General features: G+C 40.9%; 1 protein-coding gene across 5 annotated transcripts in view; it reads left to right on the top strand.

Moving 5' to 3' along the window:
• Positions 1–14,399, top strand: part of NAPB (NSF attachment protein beta) — a 36,799-nt gene that overhangs the window by 11,233 nt on the left and 11,167 nt on the right. For 2 of the 5 annotated variants that reach the window (XM_023761709.1, XM_006097932.3), the window contains exons 2-5: positions 2,629–2,708; positions 6,695–6,811; positions 9,552–9,598; positions 9,745–9,822. In XM_023761709.1, coding sequence (XP_023617477.1) covers positions 2,629–2,708; positions 6,695–6,811; positions 9,552–9,598; positions 9,745–9,822 — 322 coding nt within the window. Of the gene's footprint in view, positions 1–2,628; positions 2,709–4,858; positions 4,878–6,694; positions 6,812–9,551; positions 9,599–9,744; positions 9,823–14,399 lie in introns of those variants that run through there. The other 3 variants (XM_023761707.1, XM_023761711.1, XM_023761710.1) reach the window with 3 other exon arrangements.

Here is a 14,399-nt window from a genome sequence, read left to right as displayed (position 1 = left end):
ATTGAGTACATATTTTGGGTCAAGTCCTGCAATGGCAATTATTATGGATTTATTTCTTTTGATCCTCATAATAACCCAGAGTATCCTGTCAAATAATAGACAAACATGGTAATTAACCGTACCTCTGACATGCTTCCCATTGGCTAATCAGGGCGATATGCAAATTAACTGTCAACCAAGATGGCGGCCGGCAGCCACACAGCTAAAGCGAACAGGAGGCTTGCTTGCTCCAGTGATGGAGGAAGCCAAGGTTCCCTGCCTGCTGCTGCCGGCCTCTGAGCTGCAGTCTAAGAAACAGTGTTGCAATTATAGAAGCTAAACAAACCCCAGAAACCTGCTTTCAGCCAGCCGGGCCTCAGAGCTGGAGTTGCAACAGTGTTTCAATTATAGAAGCCAAACAAACCCAGATACCTGCTTTCAGCAGGCGAGGTCTCAGAGCTGGAGCCGAGCCTCAGAGCTAAAGCCGGCTCTCAGTTCCAGTGACAGCCATAGAAGGTAAATAAATCCCAGAATAAAAAAGAAAAAAGAAAAAAAGGAGAGGTTGGGAGCTTCAGTCACCTGCCAGCCTGAAAACAGCCCTCAGCCCCTCACCCAGACTGGCCAGGCACCCCAGTGGGGACCCCCACCCTGAAGGGGGTGTGACCAGCTGCAAACAGCCATCATCCCCTCATCCAGGCTGGCCAGGCACCCAAGCGGGACCCCCACCCTGATCTGGGACACCCTTCAGGGCAAACCAGCTGGCCCCCACCCGTGCACCAGGTCTCTATCCTATATAGTAAAAGGGTAATATGCAAACTGACCCTAACAGCAGAATGACTGGGAATGACTGGTCACTATGACACACACTGACCACCAGAGGGCAGATGCTCAATGCAGGAGCTGCCCTCTGGTGGTCAGGGCGCTCTCACATGGGAGGAGCTCTGCTCAGCCACAAGCCAGGCTGATGGCTGCCAGTACAGCGGTGGTGGGGGGAGCCTCTCCTGCCTCCTCAGCAGCACTAAGGATGTCTGACTGCAGTTTAGGCCTGCTCCCCGCTGGCAAGTGGATATCCCCTGAGGGCTGCCAGGCTGCCAGAGGGATGTCTGATTGCCATCTTAGGCCTAATCCCCCGGGGAGCGGGCCTAAGCCAGCAGGTGGTCATCCCCTGAGGGGTCCCAGACTGCAAGAGGGCACAGGCCGGGCTGAGGGACCCCCCCCCCCTCAGTGCACAAATTTTTGTGCACCGGGCCTCTAGTAGATAAAATTATCCTCAGTTTACACATGCAAAAATAGAGACTCTAAGAATTAAAGAACTAGGCTAGAGTCAGTTAGTAGTTACTGTTGTCTAAGATATAATTCATACCTGGGCCTACCAGCTAAACTGCAGTGAACTGCATGCCTCTAAACTGGAGTTTGAAGCCTGTTGGAGTTCCTGGCATATGCAGATACCCTCATTCACGTTCATGTCATACTCACTTTTGTCAGCCTTGACCTTTCTTGTCTCTTAGTCTTTTTTAAAAATATATTTTTATTGATTTCATAGAGGAAGGGAGAGGGAGAGAAAGATAGAAATATCAATGATGAGAGAGAATCATCGATCGGCTGCCTCCTGCACGCCCCCTACTGGGGATCGAGCCCACAACCCAGGCAGGTGCCCTTGACCAGAATTGAGCCTGGGACCCTTCAGTCCGCAGGCCGACACTCTATCCGCTAAGCCAAACTGGCTAGAACTATTAGTGTTTATGTCCATACTTCACTCTCAGTTACTCATCATGTGTTCTGCACAGTTACGGTCTGCTGTGTCATGGTTTTCCTCTGGTTATTCTGTGTTTATAATATAGATAGATAAGATAGAGAAACATCTTTAATTGAGGGGCCTGCGCTTAGTGAAAACAAGGTTGATTTTGAAAATTGGTGGAAGTTATAGAGGGTTATTTTGGTCTTTATGTGAGAAGAAATTTCTAAGCAGCTAAAACTGTTCCTCAATGTAATCAGCTGCCTGGTGAAGAACTTTCTAGAACTGAATGTTCTGAAAGCAGCAGTGGAGTTCCCTCCTCTAAGGATGTTATAAAATGCATTTCCACACCAGTGAGTGGCAGGAGCCTAAGGCCCCTTCCACCCTGGGGAAGGGCTTGCTCCCTGCCACAGCTGACAGATAATATTAGCCATAGAGCAGTGTGACTCGTTCTTATATGCTCTGGCTTCAGGTTTTGTTTTCATTTTCAAGTCTAAATAAACATAGTGCCAAACTGTTGGAAATTAACTTGGTAAAGATGTCTTTATCCTTCCAATTTTAATCTCCTCTGAAAAAGGTACTTCTGATTTCTCAGATTGATATAAACTTTAGTTTGCATGCACGGAGAGGACTCTGGTTAAGGGTGAAGATCGGGGGTCAGCCAGATCAGTATTTGAGTCTCAGTTCTGTGGCATCCTTGCTATGTGACCTTGGGCTAGCTACTTTACTTTTGTTTGCCTTAGTTTCCTCATCTGCAAAATAGGAATAAGAGTCTCCCCTTTAAGCAGCTGTTAGGATTCTATACTGCTTGTCTGGCACATAGTATATGCTCATTAAATAATTATGATTTGAGGATTAGGAATGTGGATGGTTATTATAGAAAAACTTAATCTCATTTTTTAAATTTTTCTCAGAGGAAACACAAGAATAGAAGAGGCTTGTGAAATGTATACCAGAGCTGCAAATATGTTCAAGATGGCTAAAAATTGGAGTGGTATGTATACAGTTTTTGTTTGCTTGCTTTTGAGGAAGATACTTTTAAAATCATTTTGAAGGAGGAAATGACTGCTGTCCCCTTAGAGAATAAGATTGTAGATCTGATACCTCAAGCCAGGTATCAGAACTGGGATTAAAGGACCTTGATTTAGTGAATGAAGTTGAAATCCTGACATAAAATTTAAACATAAGGACTGGGTCTGTTTTAGTTTCTATAAACCACTTCCTACAGTAATAGTAATTTTTTTCTTTTTCTTTCTTTTTTTTTTTACTTTAGAGAGGGAGGAAGGGAGAGACAGAGAAACATCAATATAAGAGATACATAGACTGGTTGCCTTGACTGAGGATCAAACTGTAATTTTTGCTTCTTATTAATGTACTCAAATAAATCTATTGCCATAAAAATTGAAAGTTGTAGTAAAACTCAATAAAAACAAATCAGATAAATAAAAATGCCTACTTTTCTTTACCTACACATTAGCAGAGAACTTCTATTTTTTGCTCTGAGAACAACTCTGTGATAATTGATTGTGGTTCCACTGAGAAATGTGACAATGGGAGCGTTACTTATATATACCCCAACAGACTTTTTGTCATGTTTTAAAGTCATGCTTTCTACCCAGTGAAATTACACGTAACAGAATCAACAGAATTATTATTTTCATTGGTCTGAGAGGGGATGTTTCTTTCTAACACTGACTTGAGAAACAAAGTTATCCCTATCCCTCGAAAAAGGGGCTTGTCATGGTAGGGTGTCTCTTTAGTGAAATGAAGATGGCCTTCAACCAGAACAAGGACATGGTCTCTGCACCCTGGCCTACAGTGGGGTCCTTGCCCTCCACACGTTCATTTCCCCATTTCCTATTCCTTCCACCCTCCGCTTTATTGAGATACCAGAGGCCCGATGCACGAAATTCGTGCAAGGGGCTCAGCCCTCGCAGCCGCAGCGGCTTCGTCCGGAAGGTCGTCCAGCTGTCCGGTCTAATTAGCATATTATGCTTTTATTATTATAGATTATTATAGATAATTGACACAAAACTTTGTGTAAGCTTAAGGTTGGTTTACCCATTTGCTTTTTAAAATCATTTCAATGAAGAAAATGCTGTTGAACTAGATGAATATGAAAGGTCTTTTTCTGGCTTTAAAATTTTTTTGTAGGTTTAGTTTTAGATAAAAAGGTCATGTTATATGTTTTCAAAATACACTTATGCCTGAATTAATTACTGCAAAAAAAATGGAGGAGAAAGGAATATTATCTCAGCATTCACATCTTTTGTTTTGTTTAGGGCCTGTAATAGTAGGCGAAGAGTGGTCTTATCTAAAAAGACCACTTGTTTTATCTGGTGATCAAATGTTCTAACCTAAGGAAATTCCATTTCAGAGAGGCTATTAACATTAATATACCTAAAGAGGCTTTGTATTTATCCTCCCCCATCATCTCTTGCCTACTCTGATATATCAGGTTCTGCATTTTTTTCTGGTCTGTTTTAATGAACCACCAAAGTAATTCCGTTCAAACGTGTCAGCTTATGTCATTTCAAATAAGGGCTAAAGTCCTGAACAGTGGCCTTCTAGGACTTACCTGATCTCTGATCCCTGACTCTTCCTGTCTCGTACCTCATCTCCTACCCACTCCCCTCATTTGCCGGGCTCCTTCCTCAAAGCCCTTTGGGCACTCTTTCTTCAAAATAGAGTGTAGCTGATTCTCTTTATCTCCTTCAAATATTGCCTTCTCAGTGAGGTCTTCCTTGGCCAACCCTTTTAAAGATAGCAATTCAGCCCTAACCGGTTTGGCTCAGTGGATAGAGCGTCGGCCTGCGGATTGAAGGATCCCAGGTTCGATTTCGGCCAAGGGCATGTACCTTGGTTGCGGGCATATCCCCAGTAGTGGGTGTGCAGGAGGCAGCTGATTGATGTTTCTCTCTCATCGATGCTTCTAACTCTCTATCCCTCTCCCTTCCTCTCTGTAAAAAATCAGTAAAATATATATTTTTTTAAAAAGATAGCAATTCACTATCTAGCAAAATTAATTAAAAAATGTTTACTAATTTATATTGTGTATGTGTTTTTATTATGTACTGTCTCCTCACTAGAATGTAAACCATAGAAGTCCAGGATGTTTCATCTCTGCTATACCTGCAGGACCTGGACTGGTGCCTGCAGCATGGTAGACGCTCAGGAGACTCATGTAGTAAATGGCTAAATATTAGATTCTGTGAAATTATTTCTGTGTAGCAGTGGTGGTTATCATAACACCATTGCATATCGAGTTTTAAAAGTTAGAAAGATTAAGCTAATTTGATTGATACTGAGCTTTGGAGAGATCATCCTGGCAGGTATTAGACCAGTTTTACAGGTGAAGAAATTTAGCTTGAGGAGTTGTATGACTTTAGTTTAATATCTGCTCCTTTAAATACACTTTTAAGTTTGGGGAAATTGAGTGGCATTTGTTAGCAGTGATTAGAATGAGTGCTCAGTGAAAAAGTAAGCCAGCAATTAGTTTTGGAAGAGCTAAATGATAAAAGCCAGCAATTAGTTTTGGAGCATGAAATGATAAAATCAAAACACTTAATATTGTCTGGGGAAATGGAGTCAGCCCTAGAGAGCCTGGAGTTGTGGTATTATACTCCATGAGGAAAGGATGGACCGTTCGTTATTGGTTCTGGGACAGTCAGCATAGATAAACTGCAAAAAATGAAGTTACTGGTAGAAGAGGAAAGATGTAGGTTATAAAGGAAGTGATGACATTTAAACATACCAAACCACTGGTATTGGTTGTAGGGTAGATTTGCATGTAATAATAATAATGACCAACACGTGTAACTGGAGCCAGTCTAAGCACTTTACTTGGGGGATCCATGTTAGTACCACACTGTTCGGAGGCAGAGCCCATCAAAGCTTCCATTCAGCTGATACGTTCCTGAACTGTCCCTCAGAAGTTAGCTGCTGCCCCAAGTACCTCAGGGCCTACCCCTACCCTTGCAGTGGCATTGGCCCCTCCTCTGGGAACCCCTCATGATTCATCAAGGAAGTGTTCTCTCTTCCATGCTGGTGGCTAAATATTTTCAGAACTTCCTGGGCACTCTTTAAATCTTGCCCAGAAATACAAGCAGTGGGTACTTAGGCATCTGATACTATTTTCTGTATGTTTTGGAATTGTGTTTTTTTTTTTTAATACCAAAAGGTTTTGTGATATTCTTAAATTGTGCTTTTCCTAGTGGAACAAATCCTTTCCTCTCCATCCCTGTTAGTACTAACTTTCCTATTCCAGAACTTAAGAAAAACTTTGGATTCCACAATTGAAGGCCTAATTATCACTCTTGAGAAACTTCCTTTGTCCATGAAACCTTCATTAGCAATTTCTTCAACAATTACAACTAAATCCAGGGGACACTGTAAGAGAGATAGATGACCTCAGTGTTTTACCTTTCTTTAAGCATTAGTAGCTTCAGTCTGCCAGTCAGTGTTCAGTATGCGCTGTGGGATAAAACTGAGTGGCCTGGTACTAGGCTGTCGCTATTGAATGGAAGCTGATAGCCTAGCAGTGGTCGGCAAACCGCGGCTTGCGAGCCACTTGCGACTCTTGGGCCCCTTGAGTGTGGCTCTCCCTAAGCCTTAGGAGTACCCTAATTAAGTTAATAACAATGTACCTACCTATATAGTTTAAGTTTAAAAAATTTGGCTCTCAAAAGAAATTTCTCTCGTTGTACTGTTGATATTTGGCTCTGTTGACTAATGAGTTTGCCGACCACTGGCCTAGGGCCCACTTGGGAGGTCTTCTGTGGCTGAGAGAAGCTTCTATCACTGTTTGACTTGATTCTGGCTGTTTTTATATATACCTAAGATGCATTGATTGCATTTCCATGTGCTTCTGACTGAAATACTTCTTTCAGTGGCATGGAACTTTCTAGCACTTAGGGCATGGGCTGTTCTGTAGGGATACTTGTTCCTCTCTGTTTAATTGTAATAATTTATCTTCCTCAGCTGCAGGAAATGCATTTTGTCAGGCAGCCAAACTCCATATGCAGCTTCAGAGCAAACATGATTCTGCCACCAGCTTTGTGGATGCTGGGAATGCTTACAAAAAGGCAGACCCTCACGGTAAGACACACCTCTGTCTAGGACAGCGATTTTCAACCTGTGTGCCGTGGCATACTGGTGAACCACAGGAATTTTTATTAAACCATGCAATATCTGACTATTTAGATAGGGGCACTGAACTCTTTTCCCTTAAATTGTCAAATTTTAAAAATGACAATAGCCAACGCAACAATAGCTGTCCGATGTGAATGAATCAATAGTATACCCTTTTTTTGGTCAGATCAGCAAAAAGTATACTGTATTTTTTTGTGTGCCACAGAATGAGATGAAAGGTTGAAAATCGCTGCTCTAGGATGGTAGGGCTGAAGTTGGTGACCTTTTTCACAGGTTAGCGCTGATAAAAATAAACTTTTGTACTTTGGAATGATAGAGATTTTGGTAACTTTTAAGAATTGTTGTTTCATCATTTGCAGCTTTAATGAAGAGAAGATATGTTAAATTTAACCTGGTGGTTTAGTTGCTTAACAGCATTTTCTTAAACTTCATTTATATTGCATTTTGGAGAACTTTTTGGAAATTAGCTTTAATTTTATCTAAGGCTTATTATGTCCTAATTTTATGAATATGTAGATTGATTATTAGAAGAAACGCCCATGTTTCCTCACTCTTAAATACTTAGCACGTTTTAAGATCCAGTTATTGGGAAATTAGAATATCCGATGTTGGTTTTTTTGTTATTGTTTGTTTTTTGAGAGAGAGAGTAAAACATCAATTTGCTGTTCCACTTATTTATATATTCATTGGTTGATTCTTATATGTGCCCTGATCGGGGATTGAACCGGCAACCTTAGCATATCGGGACAACACTAACCAACAGAGCTACCCTGTCAGGGCAGTATCCGCTGATTAAAATCAACTTATTTACACACTATTCATCTGACTTTTTAAAATGTTTTTCAAAGTATTTGTTTTAAGAAAAGAGAGAAGTTGGATATTTAAAGTGGTAAAATTTTGCAAATGTTGTATTTCTTTTAATTAGAGGAGTGCACATTTAACAATTAAAAGCATTAATTCCTTCCCTCTCACACATGCACTGGTAGCTGTGGGATTTCTCTTTTTTCTTTTAGCAGTCCATTTTAACATAGAAATCCCAACTTTTATGATTATATCATACAGAAATAAGATATTTTCAAGAGCTTTTGTGTAGAGATTGACCACGGTTGATTTCCAAAAGTGAAAAACTGAACACAGCCTAAATGAGCAATGAGATAAGAATGGTACCCCTAGCCCTAACCTGTTTGGCTCAGTGGATAGAGCGTCAGCCTGCGGACTCAAGGGTCCCAGGTTCGATTCTGGTCAAGGGCATGTACCTTGGTTGCGGGCACATCCCCAGTAGGGGGCGTGCAGGAGGCAGCTGATCGATGTTTCTCTCTCATCGATGTTTCTAACTTTCTGTCCCTCTTCCTTCCTCTCTGTAAAAAATCAATAAAATATATTAAAAAAAAAAAAAAAAAGAATGGTACCCCTAGCCAGTGGACTAAAGGGTCCCGGGTTCGATTCTGGTCAAGGGCACATGCCCAGGTTGTGGGCTCAATACCTAGTAGGGGGCATGCAAGAGGCAGCTAATTAGTGATTCTCTCTCATCTTGATGTTTCTATCTCTCCCTCTCTTCCTCTCTGAAATATATATATATATATATATATATATATATATATATATATAAAGAAATGGTAAAGTTATAATACATCAGTATTGTAGAATATGATGCAGTTACTACAGTCTTTGATTTCAGAGAATCTTTATTGACCTGGTCAATGTTTACATGGTAACTGAAGAACCACATGAGAATTGAGATCTCAAATTCATAATAAAGTCTGTGCACATAAAAATGCACCTAGAAAAGACTGGAAACATGAGAGTGGGTTTGAGTGGGATCATAGGTAGCTTATTTTTCTCTTTATATTTTCCTGTAATTTTAAGGGAGCGACAGTGAATTCACATTTCTTACATAGTTTAGGAGGAAATTGCTTTTAACTTTTGTTCATCTACTTTCTGATTTTTTAGTTAGGCCTTTTTACTCTGCCACCTCTCTTCTAGAAGCAATAAATGTGGAGCTGTCAGACATGTGCCAGAATTATAAACACCACCATTTTGTGATGGTGTGTTGGTTCTGAACACAGCCTAACTTTTGGAAAAATAATATACTTTACCAACACTGTCACTTACTAGATTTTTTTATTCCTTTTGTGTGTATGTTATTATACCAAAAGTTAGTATCTTTAACATTGTACAAAATGTTGACTTAAGAGTTGTCTGAACAGGGATTTCAAAGTGCTTTGATTTTGGCTGCATGAAGAGTAGTCTATTGAAGTCATCTTTCTTACAGAGAACTTTCTTCCAGAATTAATATACTGTATATACATGATGTCACTGAAAAATACAATTACATTTGTGTTTCAGCAGGTGTAAATGATGGGTGTTGATGACAGTCCCATTTGTTTGCTTTATAATGCAATCTCTCCCCTGGATGGAGTCCTCACTCGTAGATTAAGAGTAACCGAGCCAATACCACTCTAGCTCCAGTTCCCTAAGTTGTACTGCAGCTGCTACAGACAGAGCATGCTGAGGGGGCCTGGACTTGTGTATGATTCATGTTTGTTTCTCATTAAAGAATATGCCCACCCTCTGCCCCAAATGGGACCTCCTTAATGTTCTAGTAGCAGCTAGGAAAATAGGCTCACTTGAACCCTCTTTGACTGAATGGATTTTTCATTGTTTTTCTTAAATGCCTACGCTTCAGAGGCTATCAACTGCTTAAATGCAGCCATCGACATTTACACAGACATGGTAAGACATTACCTTGCTTGAGTGACTGTGGGGTGGACTCCTTGAAATGGCTTAGAGTTGTATTTTTTTTTTTATCTTGTTCCTAAACTGATTGGCATTAAAATATGTAAAACAGGAATATAACTCTGTTTTTTGTTTTCCCCCAGGGAAGGTTTACAATCGCAGCCAAACACCACATTACTATTGCTGAGATTTATGAGACTGAACTTGTAGACATCGAGAAGGTAAGCAATGGGTCACATTCTCATAACCTTGGCGTGAAGCAGGTAACTGACTCCAGGGACTCTTGCCTCTTCCATCAGAGTTGAATGGAGTAGCGTGACCGTCATGCATGGCTACACGTGGAAGTTTTAGGGGCTTGGTGGCTAAGGAGTAGAGGAACTGTTTTCCTGGAGTAAGTATTGGAGATGAGAGCTAGTGAAGATTTACTTGCTGTGTCTGCTTATGTGATTCATGTTAGAATCTTCATCTCTTTTGCTGAGGCTTCTGTGGCCCTGGGAAGGAAGCTTAAGTACTGTGGGCATTTGCACATCTTTGTCTTCAGGCCTTGAAACCTGGGGAAGAAGGTAGCTGAACACCAACTTGGCCACATGTCTGCTTCACTCAAGCCTGGCTTTTTAAGTGGTGGTTTAGACTAGTACAGGCATACCTTGGAGATATCATGGGTTTGGTTTCAAACCACTCCTATGAAGTGAAAAGCACAATAAAGTGAGTCACACATGTGAATTTCCAAGTGCATATGAAAGCTATGTGTACACTATACAGCACATCCTAGTATAGCATCGTTTGTTCAGCGTTGTTCCATTGTAACGATAAGATACTGTAGGAACTTAACTCTTGTGTATATTAATTGGCCTATGGTAAAATTGGTTACGTTATGTCATTTCACTTTAGGTGGTAGAACCTATCGACAACATTAAGTGAGGATTTACTATAGCCTATTCAGTGTGCAGTAGCATTATGTCTATTAAAACAGTGTATATACATTAATTAATAAAAAGGTTTTATTGCTAAAAAATTTATCATCTGAGCATTCGGTGAGTCCTAATCTGTTTGCTGGTTGGATTATTTTTTGATGTTGATGAAAATGCAATAAAACAAGGTATGCCTCTAGTAGCAGAAGAAAAGAGGAAGAAGGAAACACCTTTTGAGAAAATACTGTTTTCCAAACATTGTCCTTGGTAGCATGCCATGAATGTTACCACATTTCAGCTTTATGGCTATGGAAAAACTAGGACTCACAATGGTTCCACTGCCTATGCTCACTCAGACTGGAACGAGTGGAGCGTATGCAAAGCTGGCCCAGCACTGTCCTATCTCCTGCTGCCTTCTCAGTGAGGGGATCTCCTGCAGGGCTGGAGTGTACCCTGGTGAAAGGAAAACACATTGGCCACACTTCAGAGGCTGCCTCAACTCAGACTGGAGACAATTGTTTATGTAAAGCTGTCCTCCTGAGTACTGCGGATGACACAGGTGTGAATCAGAAAGAGAAATGTAGTGGAGATCATCACTCTCAGAATAATGAACACTAAACATGCTGAAAGATTCCAGTTGCCTCCTATCTCAGTGGTCGTGGCACTCCCCGTGCCTGCTGTGGCATTGGACAGTTGTCATTCTTCCTCTCCTTTGTTTTACTTCTTTCTTGGCTTTTAGAACATGTCTCCCACCTGGTCCTCTGGCCACCTCACTGAGCGCTCTCTTCCTGACTCCTTAGCTGGTTCCTTTTCTTCTTCTCACCCTGTAGTGTGACCCCAGAATTGGGTCGTTGTCTTCTCTCCGTCTTGCTCCCTCGGTATGTCTATCTGCACTCACTCAGGATCACAACTTTAAGTACCATCTGTATTCCAGGACTTGCAAATCTGTCTGCAGCCTAGACCTCTATCCGAGCTTTAAATTCCTATGTCCCCATGTCTGCCAACCTCTCTACTGTAGTCTCAAGGCAAGCATGTGTAAAACTGAATTCTGACCTGGCCTTCCTTCCCACCTGATGTTCCCCCTCCACAGGCATACTTGCCTTTTCTCTTTCTCCACATCCAACCTGTGAGCAATTTCTGTGGGCACTGTCCTCAAAATTCCTAAGTCTCAGCACTTCTCACTGTCTTTATTGGGGTGGCCTCAGTCTTGGGGAGATGAGCACTTGTGTATCATCTTGCCAGCTGAAGCCACTGCATCAACTCCTTGTCCACAGTGGTCAGAAGAGCACTCTGGAGGCAGAAGCCTGAAGTGCTCTGTGCCATCTCTGCTGCCAGGGCTGGGGGTGTTGGGGTCCAGCCCCAGCAGGTCCAGGGGTTCCCAAAGATGTGGACAGAGTCGGCGAAGAAGGAATGACACAGAGAGCGTTCAGTTGATCAGCATAGCGAGGTTCTTTTTTTATTCTCCTGTTACATCTGTATTTATACCATTTGATTTTAATCCTATCCATTCTATTCCAAAGGTTAGGGCATTTGTTATCTCCATTCCAAGGTCACTACTCTATTATTCTGTTAAGCTACAAGGAAGTAACTGAAGGAGATTATCCTAAGAAAAGATTATGTAGCTTAAGTGTGATTGTTCATAGTTAAAGTGATTAACTACCTGCCTGCCACTTAGTTAAGGGGTTTTACTGATTCCCTTCCTTAGTCCTGTTAATCCCTAACTCCAGGGAAAAATCCCCACCTGGGGAAACAACCTTTCTTGGAGAGGTGACCTTGGTTAAAACACATAGCGCTAAGAAGGGGAGCAAACATATTAAGAACAGTATGCCATATACCCCAGGTCCCTTGAAACATATGCTGTGCAGATGTTTCTTCCCTGCAGCGACTGTGTCAAGCAGCAAGGATGGACCGGTTTCCGGCACCTGGGCTCGGGCAACCACTTCACCACAGGGGCTTCCTTAAAATTGAGGGTGGATAAAATGACTTAAGGTGCACTCTTGTTTTCTTTCTTTATAAAAAAATTTGATGATTTGCCACGCAGCTTCTGAAACTTCCATTACTCACTACCCACAGTGTTCCTGCCATTCTGCGAGTTGGCCAGTAGGTGACATCTTTTTTCATTGTTGTGTTCTTTTTTAAAAAGCAATTTAAGAATATTACTCAAACACACGGGGTTAGCTCATTGTGTTCTCTGATGTTTGGCCTGCTATGTTTAGAAACATTGCCTTCGTGTCTCTGGTGGGTCCATCAGATTTTGGTTGGTGTATGAAGTTTAAGTTTGAAAAAATCAGTTACACCAAGTACTTTATATCTGATTTCTAACAAATGAATTTCTTTCCTTTTAATACTAGCCTCTATATGTCGTCTGACTCATTCACAGATTTTAACTAGTGAATGGTGAAGTTTCATAAACTCACATTACTTCTTTGACTTCACAAAGTAAAACATGGAACCAAATAATAAATAGGTCCTTTTTAAATGGTCCAGAGGAATGATGACTCATTTCTGTCTTAAGTCCCTAGAGGACATGATTTAGTATTGTTTGTTACTATTACATGTAGTGTGTCAGGTTCCTGTTAGGTCCTGTCTGGGGGTATGTGTTCTAAAAGAATCAATCCCATATTTAAAGCTATTTTACCTACAAAGTGGACCCTTAAGCTTGAACCCTGGAAATTGCATTTGCCTTAATGACGACGGTGCAGTCCTAGAAAGCCTTGTTTCATTTCAGGATCCATGTATTCTGCAGCACGGTGCCACTTGCCCAGCTCTCCCAAGGAGTCTAGTGATCCCTGTGGCATGCTACTTAAATCACAGGATAATCCGCTGGGTTGTTTCTGGATTTATTGCTATGTGTGCTATTATTATTGGTTGCTTTGTTCTACTTTTTATGTTATTGTCTTTGGGACTGTAACTTACAGTGGGCCGATTTCTAGTGTGAAAGGTTCTGCGTATGCTTCATAAGTTTCACTACTTGTTAAAACTCCAAACTAGGTGGAACATCAAAAATAACATGTGGCCGACCTGTTTACTCTGAAACTTCTCTAAGCCAGTAGATAAGCTTTCCTTTCAACTTTAGTCTCTGTCAAAACTTGGGAAAACCATAATTTTTTATTATTGGTTTAATTAGCATTAAAAACTAAATTTAAAATTTTTCTTTTATTATAATAAACCTAGCTGAAGTTTACAGTTATAACATTTTGATGAACCAGTATCATTATTTAATAAGTATTAGGCTAAACCAAATTGTTGACATTGGGCCTTTTTTTGTTTTTTTAACCTCCAAAACAGTAGTTACATATGGTTCAACCCAACTCTATTCATTGAGTGCTGGGGTGCTGTAAGAACTGGGAAGAAAGTAGCTACATTTCCTCCTTAGGAAGAGGTTATATAACTGATACTCTTTATAAAAAGATTTGTTCATGTTTCTTATGTTACCCTATTTATTACAGTGCAAACTAGTGCTGAATACTTGAGAATGAGGACAATTCGAAGAAGATTATTTTTGATTAATCATAAATTCATTGAAAAACTTTCCTGGGCATTCCAAACTAATCAAGATATTGGCAGAAAGGCCCAAGTCTGCTCTAGAGAAGAGAGGGAGTCCTGGGGAAAGGCATGGGTGTTCTCAAGAGAAAGAGTGAGCTTGCATATGTTTTGCCTTCTGAATTGTCATATGCTTGATTTCACTGACTCTATGCCCCACAGGACCAGAGCTTTGAGCTTTGCAGCCTGCATTCTTTATTTTCCACTTGACTGTGAATTCAGCACCACACATTTTAGAGTGAAAACAAGACCTTTAATCTAGATGACACGTAGGTTATTAGTGAGGATAATCTGTGCTGCTTTAGCAAACCTTAAATCTAAATTTAATAGGGCTTCACATATCT

This window comes from Myotis lucifugus, unplaced genomic scaffold (assembly GCF_000147115.1).
Source record: "Myotis lucifugus unplaced genomic scaffold, Myoluc2.0 scaffold_214, whole genome shotgun sequence".
Lineage (NCBI taxonomy): Eukaryota > Metazoa > Chordata > Mammalia > Chiroptera > Vespertilionidae > Myotis > Myotis lucifugus.
This window is presented reverse-complemented; position numbering and strand designations above follow the sequence as displayed.